Source organism: Elephantulus edwardii, unplaced genomic scaffold (genome assembly GCF_000299155.1).
Source record: "Elephantulus edwardii isolate Elephantulus edwardi_28Jun2011 unplaced genomic scaffold, EleEdw1.0 scaffold00060, whole genome shotgun sequence".
Taxonomy (NCBI): domain Eukaryota; kingdom Metazoa; phylum Chordata; class Mammalia; order Macroscelidea; family Macroscelididae; genus Elephantulus; species Elephantulus edwardii.
In genome coordinates this window covers 16,513,832-16,531,295 of record NW_006399810.1, presented here as the reverse complement: position 1 = coordinate 16,531,295, position 17,464 = coordinate 16,513,832, and the positions used below count along the sequence as shown (strand labels likewise).

Below are 17,464 nucleotides of genomic sequence, written 5' to 3'. Positions count from 1 at the left end.
GGAAATAAGTAATACTCACCTAAAGTTACACATTATTTTTAGCTTATTTGAGACTCGGTGGGTAATGTAATTGATTTTTTTTTTTTTTTAAGGCTGGCTTTTAGGAATCACTGAATTAGACTTGTTCTGATTAGAACACAATCAGGTGATCTCCTAATATAAGTGCGTGCGAAAGTTATTAGTTCCCTATCAAGTGTTCAGGCTGTGTGGCATGACATTTGGGTATCAACCTTGTCCCTGGCCATTTTTTGTTAGGTTCATTGAACTTGATTTCCTTACTTTCTCTCTCTCTCTTTTTTTTAATACTCTTTTCCTTTAAGTTACTCTGTTATCATCTGCCAAAACTGAGAATTATGAACTAAGCCTGTCGTCACAGGACCCCACATTTACACAACATTGTTTTCCCTCACTCTTGTATACATAGTAAATATATGTATCCATATATTTACTACAGCTGTCTACTTTATCTTTTCTGTGAACTCAGTTTGCTGTGTAGTGAACTCTTTGGAAATCAGAATTAAACGTACTGAATTTTAAATTTTCAAATCAATTAATAAATAGATTATAATATAAAATTTATGCCTGAGTTACTGCACTCAGTATAATGCCCTCAAGAGTCTCCCATTTTGTGCATACTTTATGACTACCTTGTTGTCGTTTAGTGCTGCTTAGTATTCCATCATATGAATATACCATATTTTCTTGGTAATGTGAATAATAATGCCACTGTGGACATAGGTGTACATTTCTTCATTTGTTTTTCTGCTCTGATTTTATTGGGGTATATTTTAGTAATGAAATAGCTGGGTCATGTGGGAATTCTGTGTTCACCTTTTTGAGGAAATGCCAAACAGTCTTCCAGAATGGTGGTTTGTTGTGATTTTGGGGGGTTTGTTTTTGTTTTTGTTTTTATAATTAACCAGCATGAGAGTTCCAATCTCTCCACAACGTCTCCAACATTTTTTGTTTGCTGTCCTAGTAAACTTGGCTATTGCTGCTGAAGTGAGATAGCTGAGTGTTACTTTGATTTGCATCTCTCTTAGTATTAGTGATTTTGAACATTTCCTCAAGTTCCTGTTGGCCATCCAAATGTCCCTCATGGAGCAGTCTGTTGCTGGGGCCCAGAGGGCAAAAATGCATGCACCCTAGCCCCCAAAAAATATTTCTCAAGAGTTATTTTTTAAAATGTAATTTAAAAGAAAAGCTTCAGACATTGCCAAATGTTCCCTAGGCGCCAAAAATATCTCTGCTGACAACTGCTACTATACAGTAAAACATACAACATGATCAGCAGGAAAAGGTGCTGCAAGTAGAGTATTATTTCTTTTTTAAGTTTAATATTTTTAAGACCTTTTACTTATTTAATAATTTCTAACTAATGTGTACTGATTAAATAAGGAACTCTCTAGCCATGTGCCTCCAGTGGTTTGACTCTACCAGCAGCTCTCTAGGATTTATAGGTAGTGTCCTCCCAGATTTACAGCCTCCAAAACCCAAGGGGAAGACAAAAGTCACTATGAGTCTGAACCAGCTTAATGGCACTGAGAATTCAATGATGTGATCTACTTATAGCAAACAGCGAAAGGCTCTGTTTAGAGATGGATAATTTAACCAGGAATACTGCAAACATTGTAAATACATATATTCAAGTTTAATGAACTTGACTCATCTTAAGGGAACTCTGTTGGCCTACTATGTAGACCATCAGACTTATCATAATCATAGTGACTAGCATTAAACAACAGGGGTATTAAAAATATTGCAGAAATTAATATTCCCCTTGAGTCAGAATATTGGTATTTTGAAACCAATTCACTCCTCACATTATTTAATTATATAATTAACACATTAGTGTATTTCTCTAAGACCCACACACTCATTTTCATTGAATCAGAACCACCTCACAGCTTATCTTCTTCCAGCAGGTTTTTAGAGGTTTTAAATCGCATGAGAAGTGCTAGCCGGTCTTTTTCCCTTGGAGTAGCTAATAGACTGGAATTACTTACCTTTGCATTAGTAACACAGCTTCTTACCTGACAGACCACCACAACTTCCTCAACATAATAGACTAAAATTAGTAGTTCTTGGAATTTCCCAGTCTGTAGTGTTTGCCTTTGAAATGAGTACCAAGTGACCAGAAGACAGAGGATGTGGACGACAGTCCTATTAGCTATGGTTCACTTTAATCTGATTAGCTATGGTTCACTTTAATCTGTCTGTTTACAGTCATGATAGGAATGTTGATGGGGAAAATGATAATTGAGGAGATGGGTGGCATCTTCTCTAGAGAAAAACTGCCCTTCACTAACTGTTGGTAAGGGCAGTGTCCTGCCTCTTTGGCAATTCCCACTACTAGAATTTTTGTATATATTTAATAAGCTGGTCAGTTACTCTTCTGAACAAAAATAATAATTTTGAAAATGTTTATTCATTACTTATACAGGGCTGTGGTGGTTTGGTGTGGGTCCCGTCTTCCACCCCCACCTACCCCCCTTTGCTCTGTTTGCCTTGCTACCTAATGTAAAAAATATTTTTCTAGGGTCTCAGAGATAGCAAATAACATGAAGTTTGAGTACAGATCTAGCACTAAAACCTTATCTTGCTAGTACTTCATGTGAAACTAATATTGTAGATATAACTTCCTTTATTAACAAATGTTCATTAAAAGAAACCTTTTCTTTCAACAGAGAGAATCTTGCTAGTGATATGTACCTGATATCACAGATGGATAGTGATCAGTATGTGCCAATTACGACAGTAGCAAACCTTGACCATATCAAGAAACTTAGCACTGATGTGGATTTGATTGTTGAAGTGCTAAGATGTAAGTAAATGACCATTTAAAAATGAATAATAGTTGATATTTACAGCACTTTTCTTACCATTTTTGGCATGAATCTTTAAAGGAGCCTCTGTATTGTGATTAAAGCTAATTAAAAGATTGCCAGTTTGAACCCACCAGTATGTCTGCATGAGAGTGGTGCAGCAATCCTATGTGGTAATGATAACAATCTTGGAAACTTTGGAGCAGTTCTGCTTTGTCCAGTATGACTAAAAGCCCCAAATCTCTTGCCATCGATTGATACGGACTCTGATCAGTCTTCAGTCAGATTCTCAAGGCTGTAAATCATCCCAAGAAGAACTTTCAGTAATAGAAAACTGTTAGAAATTTTGGCATCATTTTGAAGAGGCTGTGACACTAGGTATATCATTGCTTGTGTGTCAAAAAATTTAATATGCAAGATTGGTATACTTTTAACTAGTTTGATTTACCATTGTATATAGTCTTTGGGGTTTTTTTCATGTTCCATAGTATAAAACATTCTATGGCATTATCTATATTGTATCATAATGACATATAAATGTAGTTATTTAGTCAAAATATTAATATATTACTTACATATAACTTATTATTTATACAATTTCCAGTTTAGAACTTATTTTCTTTTTGTTTATAGCCTTGCCTTTAGTTCAAGTGGATGAGAAGGGAGAAAAAGTAAGGCCAAATCAAAATCGTTGCATAGTAATATTACGTGAAATATCAGAATCTACCCCTATAGAAGTAAGTTATTTCTCCTCTGAAACATAACTTGAAAATTTTGTCTATTTTTTTTGTTCACTTTTTTAATTCAATCATTGTATCTCTAATTAATGTTGTACTACATTTTTTCCTTTCTACAATATTTTATTTTCTCACTTTGGTCCTTAATGATATAGTTATACATTTTAAGTCTGCTTAGTTATAAGCACCACAGAAACTATTGCTTTAAACAAAGTGTTTTAAAAAGATAATAGATAAGAAAAATGTATCTGGTATTTACTGTTGATGTTGTTTTGTTGTTGATTGCCTTTGAGTCCAGCAGGACTCATAGAGACCCTATAAACAAAAGGCCTGAAGCCCCTCTATAACTATTGACATTTATCAAAGTTCATAGAATTTCCGGAGGCATATTTTTTTTAGAAAGTGGATGCCACTCCTGCTTCTAAACCTGTCATAGTATGTTGTTCTGTGCCATTGAGGCACCTGCGGCCTATAGCAACCCTTTGTATAGCCGCTCTGAGCCCTTCCCTGTTCTGAGCCAGTCTCATTAGTTCTGAAACACCAAGCTCCATTGCCCCAATTACTGTATCAATCCATCTCATCAAGGGTCTTCCTCTCTTGCACTGTCCATCGACCCTTCGAAGCATGATGTCCTTCTCCTACGACCGATCTCTCCTGGCCATGTGCCCAAAGTGAGTGAGGTAGAGCTTCAAAATCCTAGCCTCCAAGGAGAGACTTGGTTTCATGCTCTCCAAGACAGACCTGTTTGTTTTCTTGGTAGTCCATGGTATGTTTAAGACTCTTCTCCAGCACCACAGCTCAAAGGCATCTATTCTTCTGTCATCCTTAGTCATTGTCCAACTCTCTGAAGCATAGCAAGTAATTGAGAAGACCATGGCCTGGATTAGGTGCACCTTTGGCTAGACTGACATCGTTGCTCTTCAGCACTCTGGAGAGGTCAATGACAGCAGATTTTCCAATTGCATTTTGCTTTTGATTTCCTGACTGCTGGTGTTAAGAGTGTTGATTGTAGAGCCAAGCAAGCTGTATTTTATATACCGTGTGAGTGTATGTGTGTGTGTGAGAGAGAGAGAGAGAGAACACCTCAATCACGTCTTCATCTGTTATGGTGAGAATCTTTGTCTTCTTGATGTTGAGCTTCAATCAGTATTGAAGACTGTAGTCCTTGACCTTTTGCAGCAAGTGCTTCAGGTCTTCTTCAGTTTCAGCAAGCAAGGTTGTGTCATCTGTATATTGTAGGTTGTTAATGAGTCTTCTTCCAATCTTGATGCCACACTCCTCCTCATAAAACCCTGCCTCCTGAATAATCTGCTGGGCGTACAAATTGAAATGTTATGAGAACTGGATTCATCCCTGACACACTCCTTTCCTGATTTTGAACCATGCAGTGTTTCCTTGCTTTGTTCTGAGGACTGCTTCTTGGTCCAAGTGTAGGTTTTGTGTAAGCACAATTAAGTGTTCTGAGATTCTCATTTTCCTCAATAGTGCTATTTTATTCCTTTGACTGTATACCCACTTTTATCTAGTATTGTTTAGCAAAAGGAATTTCTTTATTATTTATGATGATATAGGTCTATTTGAGAGACATTTTTTCGACCTTTGTTTTCATTTTACCTTCATTTGTGAAAATTACTTTTGCTGCATATAGAATTTAGAATTACCTCTTTCACCAAGGACCCACCAACATGAAGCCGTGTTCACACCAAAACCGTGAAGAAGGCAGCCCGGGTCATCATTGAGAAATACTACACGCGCCTGGGTAATGACTTCCACATGAACAAGCGCATGTGTGAGGAGATCGCCGTTATTCCCAGCAAGAAACCCCAAAACAAGATAGCAGGCTATGTCACACATCTGATGAAGCGGATTCAGAGAGGGCCTGTGAGAGGCATCTCCATTAAGCTGCAGGAGGAGGAGAGAGAAAGAAGAGATAATTATGTACCAGAGGTTTCAGCACTGGATCAGGAGATCATTGAAGTAGATCCTGATACTAAGGAAATGCTGAATCTCTTGGACTTTGGCAGTCTGTCCAACCTGCAGGTCACTCAGCCCACAGTTGGGATGAATTTGAAAACACCACGTGGAGCCGTTTGAATCTGTTTGCTGTGCTGTAATATTTTCAATAAATTTTGGCCACACCAGCAAAAAAAAGAATTTAGAATTAACAGGGTTTGTGCATATTTGTGGTTTTCTCCTCTGTATCTAAACTAGTGTTTGAGGGCTTTTGTATTTTGTTTTTAAAAACTCTTCAGTGTCTATATTTAACTTGCTCAGTCTTTTACCTTTTGTAAGACATAGAAAATATATTCAATATTTTTATAATATATTTGTTTATTAGTCTATTTAGCTTCATTGATTAATGTTTCTTCTCATTATGAGTTATATTTTCCTGATTATCTTAATGACTGTCAAGGTTTGGGTTTTTTTAAAAAAAAATTTTAAAATACAATTAAAATTTCATATTATTGCATTTTCATCATTTTTTTACTCCTGTAACTAATCTTGAGGAAGCTCTGGTTGCCTAGTGGTTAAGTAGTTGACCTGCAAACTCAAAGGCATGATTTTAAATTTACAAACTGCTGCTTGAGAGAAAGATAAGCAATCTTCTCAGTTTAGAGATGAGTTGATCGCACCTTGACAATTACACAGCAACGACAGCAAAGGTAATACCTTCCTGGGTACTCTATGTCATGTTCTTTGAATTATGAAGGTTTCTGCTCAAGCCTCGAGTTGTAATTTAAGGATGATTATTCAGTGCAACAATGAATGAATGTAAACCAAAAATCTCTGTAAATGTTCATTAAAACTAATAAAATTTAATTTAAAAAAAGGATGATTATTAAAGACAGAATATTAAATGATCCAGGAAGCATTGAAAGAAGATGGAAGGAGTATAGAGAGTTACTGTACCAAAAAGAATTGACTGGCAACAGAAGAATTTCATGCACCAATGCATGATCAAGAGCCTGTGGTGATGAAGGAGGAAGTTCAAGGTGCTCTGAAGGACTTGGCAAAGAACAAGGCCACAGGAATTGACAGCGTACAAATTGACATATTTTATTAAACAGATGCTGCCCTGAATGTGCTCACCAAGTTGTACCAAGAAATTTAGAGGAAAACTACCTGACCAGCTGACTGAAAAAGATCCATATTTGCTCCCGTTCCCAGAAAAGGTGACCTGACAGTGTCTGGAAATTATCGAACAATGTTATAGAAGATCCTGCTGAAGATTATTTAAAAATGAATGGAAACACCACATCATCAGAGAACTACCAGATTTGCAGGCTGGGTTTAGAAGAGGCCATGGTACTAGAGATATTACAGCTAATGTTAGATGGATCTTACCTAAAAGCGGAGAATACCAGAGGAATGTCTATCTGTGTTTTCTTGACACTGCAAAGGCATTTGACTGCATGCATGACAACAAACTGTGGCTGACTCGGAGAAGAATGGGAATCCCAGAACACTTTATTATGCTTATGTAAAACCTATACTTGGACCAGAAGACAGTTGTCAGAACAGAGCTGGAATCACTGCATGATTCAAAATCAGGGAAGGAGTGTGTCAGGGATGCATTCTGTCTGTCTTCATACCTTTTCAATCTGTATGTGGAACAGATAATCCAGGATGCTATCCTCTGAGGAGGAATGTGGCATCAGAATTGGAGGAAGACTCACCAATAATCTTCATTATGCAGATGACAAGACAACCTTGCTTGCTGGAATTGAGGAGGACTTGAGGCATTTGCTACAGAAGGTCAAGGACTACTAGAGTAGATTGAAGCTCAACATCAAGAAAACAAAGATTCTCACAACTGGGTCATTTAGCAGCAACATGATAGATGGTGAAGAGATTGATATATTATTAACAGCTTTATCTTGCTCAACTCCACAGTCATTACTCTTGATAGCAGCAGCCAGGAAATCAGAAGATGAGTTGTTGTTGTTGTTTTTGTTGTTGTTGTTATGTGCCATCGAGTCACTTGTGACTCATAGCGGCCCTATGTATAAGAGCTCTATACGTTCTTGTATCCTGTGCCAACCTAGCCATCTCAAATGCACTTATTCCCACCTCTCCAGTCACAGAATCGATCCATCTCATCAAAGGTCTTCCTCTCCTTCGCCGCCCCTCCACTCTGCCAAACATGATGCCCCTCTCCAAGGACCAGTCCCTCCTTGCAACATGCCCAAAATATGTTAGACGAAGCTTCAGAATCCTTGACTCCAGGGAACATTCTGGCTTCACCCTCTCCAGGACAAACCTGTTTGTTCTCTCAGCAGTCCATGGTATATTCAATACTCTTCTCCAGCACCATAGCTCAAAGGCATCAATTCTTTTTCTATCAACCCTATTCACTGTCCAACTCTCTGATGCATAGCACATAATTGCGAAGACTATAGCCTGGATCAGGCACACCTTAGTCTCCAGTCTGACATCATTGCTCTTCAGTACTCTTGATTGGGAAAATTTGCTGCCAGAGACTATCAGAATATTGAAGAGCAATGATGTCGGTCTGGAGACTTAAGGTGTGCTTGATCCAAGCCATGGCCTTCACAGTTACTTGCTATGCATCTGAGAGATGGACAGATAATAAGAATGCTAGAAGGAGGATCGATGAGTTGTGGTCTATAGTGGAGAGGGTGAAACCAGGCTGCTGCTCATGGAGGCAAAGATTTTGAAGTTCCATCTCACATACTTTGGACACATGTCTTTGGAGAAAGACATTATGCTTGAAAGATTGGAGGGACAGTGCAGGACAGTAAGACCCCAGATGAGAATATGGATTGACTCAGTGACTGGAGAAATGAAATTGTCTATTGGAGATGGTACAATTGGCTTAGGATAGGACAGGATTCAGAGCTGTTGTACATGGGGTCACTCTGAGGCACACGTGCCTCGAAAGCTCTTAACAACTAGGAAGTTGTAGAAAGGCTTTATGGGAATGATTGTTCCTCTTTAAATTTTTAGTTGGTTGTCTGCCTAATTTATGTGGCTTTATTTTCTCATGCATGCACTTACCAGCACTGATCAAAAGCCTAAATAGAAAGACCCTCTGAAAATCTCAGTTCTTTTGTTGTACAACTCTTTATTTTCTCCAGAAACCTAATTTAAGAAGTCTAGCTACTGATCTTTCTTGCACTCAACCTTCTCAGCTGTCCGCTTGAACCTGTTTTCATCTCCATGCATTGTGCTCTAGAAAAACAACTTGCATTGTAGGATTCACTTTATTTATGTCTTCTCTCAGAGTTCACTGCCCTTCACTTCTAGATCACTGGCATCTGAAAATTGTTGTCTTACGTATTTTGCCTTTTGTTCTTGTTTCATGTAACAAGTTAAAGGTCTCTTTTTACTTCATTTTAGTCAGAAGCAAAAGTTCCATTAATATTAAAAATGTCTTAAATTGCCTTTTAATATTATGTAACTGTCAGACTAGTGGTAAATAAGTAGTGGTATTTTCACATTAATTTAGTTTACTGATATCTTGAGAGGAAAATTTTTTTATATGCTTTATAATTTTTTTCTTGTAGCAATAGAATCCTTATCCATGTTATCACACTTAGACTTCCACCCTTTTGACATTTAATAGATACCATAATTTATTTAAGTATATAGTCCATAAAATAATGCATACTTTTTTTTGGTGAGTGCAAATACTAGCATCACAGAGAATTAATTTTTGACCTCTCTGTTTTATATAGGAAGTAGAAGCACTTTTTAAAGGAGATAATTTACCAAAATTTATAAACTGTGAATTTGCCTATAATGATAATTGGTTTATCACATTTGAAACAGAAGCTGATGCACAGCAGGTAAGGTGTCTTTCATCCATCACCCCTGAAGCACATAATTTGCCATTATTCCTAGAAAATACTTTTGCTATTATGTCAAGTCAATATCACTCAATAGGTGACCTTCCCACTGGATTTTAAGAAGCTATAAATAGTGTAGGAGGAGATTACTTGTCTCAGAGCAGCTGGCAAATTCATTCATGTTATTTGCCTTTAAGTTGGTAGTGCCTCTCTTCCACTAAGCCATTAGAGTTCCTTTAGTATATGTTGTTACTGTATACTGTAAAGTCAGTACCAACTCATTTGCCCTTGAGTAATTTGCAGTTAAACTCCTTATATCACCTTAAAAGAAATAAATAACATGTTACGAAGAACCAGGGAATTAAGATAATGTCCCTGCCCTAAAAAGTGGAAATATATTAACATGCATAGAAGAAAGTCACTGAAGTATTGTAGGATGTAAATATTTATTTAATAATTAGGAGAACAAAAATGCCAAACCTGAAAGATGAGGTTCATTGGAGTAAAAAAGAATAAAAAGAGAGTGGAAGATAATAACAACAGAAGCAAGGTGTAAACTACCAAGTTTTATATGATAAACATGGGTGAATAAGTTGGAATAGGTTTTTACAGGGCTTTCTAAGTTATACAGTGCAATTTAGATCTAATTTGGAATAGAATAAGGAACTGTACAAGTAGTTCTTTTTAGTATTAAAATTCTGATGATTTGCTCAGTGTATCTCCATTTCTGTCTAACATTTTCTTTCTTAGGCTATGTGATCCCAACTTCAAATGGAATTTTTCACTAAGACCTCAGTACTCATTGTTTGTCCTAAAACCGATGGGAAACTTTCCTATTACTACTTATTTCTAAAATTCAAATATTTATGAGGTTTCCTAGCTTTATCAGATCATCTTAAGGAATCTGACCAAAAGAAAGTTAAGAATTTCTGGTTTGCTCACTGTGTTTTTTATTAAATGTTCATTTGCGCTGCTGAATTAACTACCACTTTCTCTTGTTCATAAGGTTAACATAGTGGTATTTTGGGTGTTTTTGCTCTTAGGCTTACAAATACCTTCGAGAAGAAGTCAAAATGTTCCAAGGAAAACCAATTAAGGCACGAATAAAAGCAAAGGCAATAGCTATAAACACATTTTTGCCAAAGAATGGATTTAGACCTCTGGATATGAACCTTTATACCCAGCAGCGTTATACAACGTCATTTTATTTACCTCCAGTATATAGTCCCCAGCAACAGTTTCCTCTGTACAGCTTAATTACACCACAGACATGGTCAACAACACATAGCTATCTTGATCCATCCTTGGTAAGTCTTTTTTTTTTTTTAAATTTAACAAAAACCTTGAGCATTGTACAAGGTGCACTTTGAAGGAATATAGTAGCCAAATATGTTTATAGCTTGCAGTCACAAACTAGAGATTTCAAAGTTAGGTAAGCCAAAAAAACTCACTACTGTTGCGTGGCCAGCTCACAGACATATGCTCCATCCCAGGATTGTCCATTCTTATGGGAGGATACCACTTAGCCTGTCTCTGCAGAGCACCTGATAAGTTTGAACCACATGCTTTCTTTTTGTAAAAAATAAGTTTTTTTAAAAATAATTATTCATTTTCGTGAAAATTTACAGAGACTTTGGATTTCCATTCATTCATTGTTGCACTTTTCTTCCTGCCCACCTCCCCACCCCCCCAGTACACTCTTCTCTTTGAAAAGTAAAAGAAAAATTCTTTCATTGTTTTACAATCCTGCTGCCCAGGACCACTCCACTATGCTGCCTTCGTTCTGGACTCCTGACATGACAATAATACCTAATCACATATCCCTTTTAAACAGTTTTCTCCCTCATCTGTTCATTATTTATCCCATCTTTCTCAGTCTCGCCCCAACTCCGATATCAGTCCTGTTTTATAACACTGGCACTATGCAGTATTTGTCCTTTTGTGACTGAGATATGTCCTCCAGGGTCACCCATTTTGAATACTATTTCATGTGTTCCTTGTTTTCAATGCAGCGTAGTATTCCATTGTGTGAATATATCATAGATTCCCTATCCATTCGTTTGTTGATGGGCACTTAGGTTGTTTCCAACTCGTTGCTATTGTGAACAAAGCCACGATAAACATGGGTGTGCATATATCTGCTTGGATGGCAGTTCTGGTTTCTTTGGGGTATATTCCCAGTAGTGGAATTGCTGGGTCAAATGGTAGCTCTATTTGTAACTTTTTGAGAAAGTGCCATACCGCCTTCCACAGTGGTTGTACCATTTTACACTTCCACCAACAGTGAATAAGGGTTCCAGTTTCTCCACAACAGTTTCTTGCCAGCATTTGTTGCTTGCTGTTTTGTTAAATTTTACTATTCTTACTGGGGTGAGATGATGTCTCATAGTTGTTTTGATTTGCATCTCTCTTAGAGCTAGGGATTTTGAACATTTCTTCATGTGCTTGTTGGCCATCTGAATGTCTTTGGTGAAGTGTCTGTTCATATCCTGTGCCCATATTTCAACTGGATTATTTACCTTTATCTTGTTGTGGTGCTTCAAGTATTTTATAAATTCTAAATGTAAGTCCCTTATCTGACATGTCGTTCCCAAATACTTTTTCCCAGTCTGTGGCTTCCCATTTTACCCTGTTGGAGAAGTTTTTGGATGTAAACCACATAATATCTTTCTGTAAACACTATACATAACACACTGCACCACCAGAGCTCCTTTTTTAGAGTTAATTTTGTGGATTTTAAACTTAATTTAGAGGTAAATATGGAACTATTACATACATTAAAATCCTATGGTAAGATTTTGATCCTTTCCCCAGTTTATATCACTTCTTGTCCAACGTTTCTTTCCTGCACTGTGTATTCCATGATAAAATAAAGAACGTGATCATTGTTTAGTAGAAATTGTGTATTTATGAGCACAGAGAGAAGGATGCAAGCTATAAGGGAAATAGAGGAAATTTTTGTAAGAAAACTATTTTAATAGACTGCTAACAGTTAAAAATATAGAAAACATACCATATTATATGTTGTTGTTGTTGTTGTTGTTGTTGTTTGGTGCCGTCGAGTCGTAGATGACTCCTAGCGACCCTATGAATGAAAGGCCTGAGCACTGTTCATACGTAGAGTTTCCGGCGGCAAGCCATGTGGGAAGTGGATGCCGCTCCTGCTTCCATATTATGTACCTTATTTATTTCTCACAGCTACCACAGAGTTACTAATGATGTTAAGGGCCTATGAATGGAGTTGGACTGAATTCAGGTTTTGGGGGGTTTGGTGGTGTTCCCTCCTCCCCCATCTGTATTGTTATATTGGAAAGATTGGGTAGGTCTTGAGTTTGGGTTGCCTTCTCTCGTGTAAAAATTTAAAGCCTGAAAAACCTGAAGGAAGTTCACTCTAATTTGCAACAACATTGGGTTTGTAGAATTGAGTTTGTTGGAATGCAGAAGCATTAGGAATACAGGAAAGAGTGTCTGTGAAATTGAAGACTAAGAAGGTCATTAGATTTCTCTTTGGGGAAAGGGATGTTTGGGAAAATGGATGTGGAAGTTTGCATGAGTCCACAAATCAGATTTAATTGGAATAAGAAAGATGGAAAAGTAGAGCATATACAAGATTGTGTTCAGAAAGAAGAAATGGAATTTTTAGGTTTAAAAAGCTAACTTTGAGAATATGACTTAATCAGGACATTAGGATGGATTATCAGGCTATCTGTTGCTCCAGGTAGTGAAATGAAGAATATACCTTAAAATCAAGCGCTCTAAGGAACGTAATCTTTAGTTTTGTTGTTTGCTTTAATTGTTGGGTGCAAGAGAGGAAGACCCTCAACCAGGTGGATTGATAAAGTGACTTTGGCACTGGGCTCAAGTCAGAGCTCATGTCAGCGACTGTGAGAATGGGACAGGGTTCAGATCGGTTGTTCATAGGGTTGCTATTAGTCATACTCAATTCAGGCACCTAACAACAACATTACTATAATGTTACATTATAAAGATAGAGAAATAATGCTACCTAGTCACTAAAAGACATAACAACAACAAAACTTCTCAATCTGGCATGTATCAAACTTGTAGAAATTTTAAAGATAGAGATACATGCAAAATACTGTGAAATACAGTAATTAGGAATTTTATAAGGTATCATGTTATCAAAGTTGAACTTTTCAAGTTAAGTATGAGATTATTAGAAGGGATTAAAGAAAAGGAGGTTTCATGAGAATAAACCTGTGTACCAAAGCACATTGATGAGGCAAGTAAGTTTTATTAGGATCAAATTGTAAAAGTTATGTGATTTTTATTCTTCCCCTTTGTGAGCTGGAGAAGTCACCTGAGGTTTCTGAGGTAAAACTAGATTCTGTTGAAAAAATAGTTCTTGTGGCAGTGTCATGGGCTCAGACTAGGAACAGAGAAATGAGTTTCACTTTTGTCAAAATTGAAATGGTCTCATAAGATCTCTGTAGCTTCCCAACCTCATTCCAAAGTCTTGAGCCACTACATTAAAAGGTTAGACATACCAGTGGCTAGAGTTGCTTAATATGTGATAGCTGGAAAGTTTACTACTTGTTTGAAAGATTTACTACAGTCTGTAAAACATAATCATCTCTCTATGATTTTCTGAAAAAATGCATTATACAAAAATTTTTAAAAGACATAGTTTATAAATTCTTGTTGAATTATTATTTGCTTTATATTGTTGAGCAAAATTTGTAAATGACATCCAAGTAGATATATGTATACCCATGTTTATCGCGGCTTTGTTTACAGTAACAGGATCTTATAGCGAAGTTAGTGGTTGTTGTTAGGTGCCATAAAGTCAACTATGACTCCTAACAACTCTGAACAGCAGATCTGAACTGTACCCTGTCCTGCACTATCCTCAAGAACTCTGTCTTGCTCAAGGCCTTTGTCACTATGCCAGTGCATCTCATTGATGGTCTTCCTCTCAGTACATCTCATTGAGGGTCTTTCTCTGGCTCTCTGCTTTGCCCAGCATGATATTTTCTGACAAGGACTCACCCCTCCCTATGACAAACATACATATATGAAATTGTGTCAGTTAATCAAGGTTGGTCTTGATCATGATTTGTAATCTTCAAAATCCAATTCTGAAATAAATACCTCTTCCATTTAATTGAAGATTTTTAAAGCACATCTTTCTTCTTCAGCATTTCCTTTTTGTATCCTTTTTTAAAAGAGTTTATTTTCTTTTAATCATAAGCTGGTCCTAATACGATTTTTATATTATAATGCTTTCTGATAGCTTTATTTAAAGAAATTGCATACTTCCTTCACTCTTCTCCAGCAAGAAAGAGTCCGTATGTATCTGTCAGTGTAGTGAAAATTTAGTCAAGATTGGGAGTCACCAAAGACTTAAATGCTTTTGAACACTTTAAGAAATGTTATTTATACAGAACAGTATTTAAAATCACATCTCCAAAATACAGAACGCTTTAGTAATCACACTTTAAAAAAGAGAAAATAACTATGTTTTAACACTGAGTTTTTTCTTTTAATGTGTCTAGATTTTTTAAAATGGTTCCTATTTTTAATTTTGTGCTTAATTTTTTAAAAATAATTTTTGTTTTATATTGACTTGCTTACAAAATTTATATACAATGCATTGTTCATATACATTGTGCTTCACACATTCTTCTATTCATATTGTGTTTCAGATAATCATTTCTCATACATTGTGTTTTATAAAATTACCATTGATCCATGCCCTCCATTACCCTGCCTTTTCAGGTTCCCACGATATCTTTCTTAATTACTTCAGCCCTCCCTTTGCCCACCAAACTCTGTGTGACCTGGTAGTTTCCTCCCCTTCTGTGCTTAATTTTTAAAAATCTTTTTAAGATTTGTGAACATAAGGGCTCTTGATTCTTTCTCATTTTCTTTTGAATCTTACGTTGATAACTGTTGTTGGCCACAAATCATATAGATAATGATGTGAGGAATAATTATCTTAAAGTTACCTAATCTTTAGATTTGCATTGGCTTTAAAAAAACCCTGTACTTTCAAAAATTGTGTTTATGAAATAGAACCATATTAGTAACCATCAATATAAAATTGTTTCTATGATTAGTACTTGAATTTTAATAAAATTTTAATAAAATCATTGGAAATAATCTTTTACCTCTTGCCAGTAATGGAAGTATTGTTAATAGCATTTAAACTTTTCTGCACATAATACCTGTGTCAATTATTCACTGCCTGTATGATTTTGAACATGTTCCTTCCTTTTCTAGTATCACTTTCTACAGATGTAATGATTCTCTTTCACTGCATTATTATTAGAATTAACTCAGACAATGCAAAAATAGTTGTTTGCATCGTAACGGCAGATGTGAATAAATATTAACCGTTAGTGATAATCTAAAAAACATTTTCTCAACTCATATATACTTTTTTTTAATCACATGAAGGAGTTTTTTCAACCTGTATATACTTTTAACTTGACAGCACATACAACAACAGCAGCATATACTTTTAAATGTAAAATGGAATATAACGTCTTTGAGAAAATCAAGTAGTAGCCTAGTTTGCTTTAGAATATAATAGCCTTAACCACATTGAGCTCTGCTTTTTGGTTTACTTGTTTACTTTTTAATGAATCTAGGTAACTCCATTTCCAAATACTGGATTTATGAATGGTCTTACATCTACTGCTTTCAAACCGGCAACATCTCCTCTGACTTCACTCAGACAATATCCTCCTAGAAGCAGGCAAGTCTCTTAAGTTATTGAAGTGCATAAGTGTTACAAGTTACTTTCTCTCCCTGGTATGTTTGTCAACAAGAAGTTGCCTCCATGTTTTGTGTTTTTGGTTTGGGTTTTGTTTTTTTGGTTTTTGGGTTTTGTTTTGTTTTTTGGCTTGCTAAACCTTGGTAACCCAAAGTCAAATTTACTAAATAAATGACTGGTTTTTTTACTATCTCTGATATTATATTTGACCACCCGGTAGTGTTCATCAGATAGAAAAACTGTTTTACACATATAATGCATATTACGTGCTTTTCGAGCCACACAACACTCTCATGCATTTTGTATGTGGACACTTTATATGTGGAAGTACATTATAAGAAGCATAAGTATACATTCTGCAGAGGTTGAAATACTAAATTCTATGCTGTAAATGAGCCATGGAAGTACAGTGGTTAAGTGCTTGGCTACTAACCAATAGGTCAGTGATTTGAACCCACCCGGCACTGTGAGGGAGACAAGAGCTAGTCACCTACTCCCATAAAGATTATGTAGCCTAGGAAACCCTGTGGAGCAGTTCTACTCTGTTACCTAAAGTCATTATGTGTTGCGGTCGACTCAATGGCACACAACAATATTTGACTGCATAAAGGATAGGTTCTTTTCAAATAAGTCCTTTGGGCAACTTGCACCAGTGCATGTATGCTTTTAATTTGGACCTAGACTAAAAACTACTAAATAGTATATGCATACTAAATTTATCAGATATGGTTTAATTCTTCGAAATAACGTTTTAGAAATATTTTTTTAAGTGGAAAGCAGATTTTAGCTTAGATGTTCCTGTATTAAGTCTGCTCAGTATGTAATGCCTTGATCATTTTGTAACTGTGTATATACAAAAATTTTATTTATAGGAATCCTAGCAAATCACATCTGCGCCATACAATTCCTAGTGCAGAGAGAGGACCTGGATTATTAGAAAGTCCTTCAATATTTAACTTTACTGCTGATCGATTAATTAATGGTGTTCGGAGCCCACAAACAAGGCAAACAGGTCAAAGTAGAACACGGATACAAAACCCTTCAAATTATGCCAAGAGAGATATTGGAACTGGGCGAGTGGAACAGAGTAGTCTTGAATCATCTCCTGGTTTAGGTAGAGGAAGGTGAGTTTTTAAAATATTTTGTTGAACAGGTACTATGTACCTATCATAAACTATTGATATTTTTAAATTCTAATATCTTTGAATATGTTTTATAATCATTTTTTTTTCAATTCTATCACAAGATCAAATTGAAAGCGGTAAATAGCAAAGGTTTTATATAATTACTATGAGCATTTCTTTTCAAAGCACTAATTTAAATGATTCCCTCTTTTGTTATATATTGCTACAA

General features: G+C 36.1%; 1 protein-coding gene across 1 annotated transcript in view; it reads left to right on the top strand.

Moving 5' to 3' along the window:
* LOC102861862 (la-related protein 4B-like) overlaps window positions 1-17,464 on the top strand; it is a gene marked incomplete at its 3' end in the record, with an annotated part of 98,118 nt that overhangs the window by 56,136 nt on the left and 24,518 nt on the right. Inside the window, exons 6-11 of the mRNA XM_006887692.1 lie at window positions 2,688-2,824; window positions 3,459-3,562; window positions 9,262-9,372; window positions 10,416-10,679; window positions 15,987-16,093; window positions 16,984-17,235. Of these exons, the coding sequence (XP_006887754.1) occupies window positions 2,688-2,824; window positions 3,459-3,562; window positions 9,262-9,372; window positions 10,416-10,679; window positions 15,987-16,093; window positions 16,984-17,235 (975 nt within the window). The remainder of the gene's footprint in view (window positions 1-2,687; window positions 2,825-3,458; window positions 3,563-9,261; window positions 9,373-10,415; window positions 10,680-15,986; window positions 16,094-16,983; window positions 17,236-17,464) is intronic.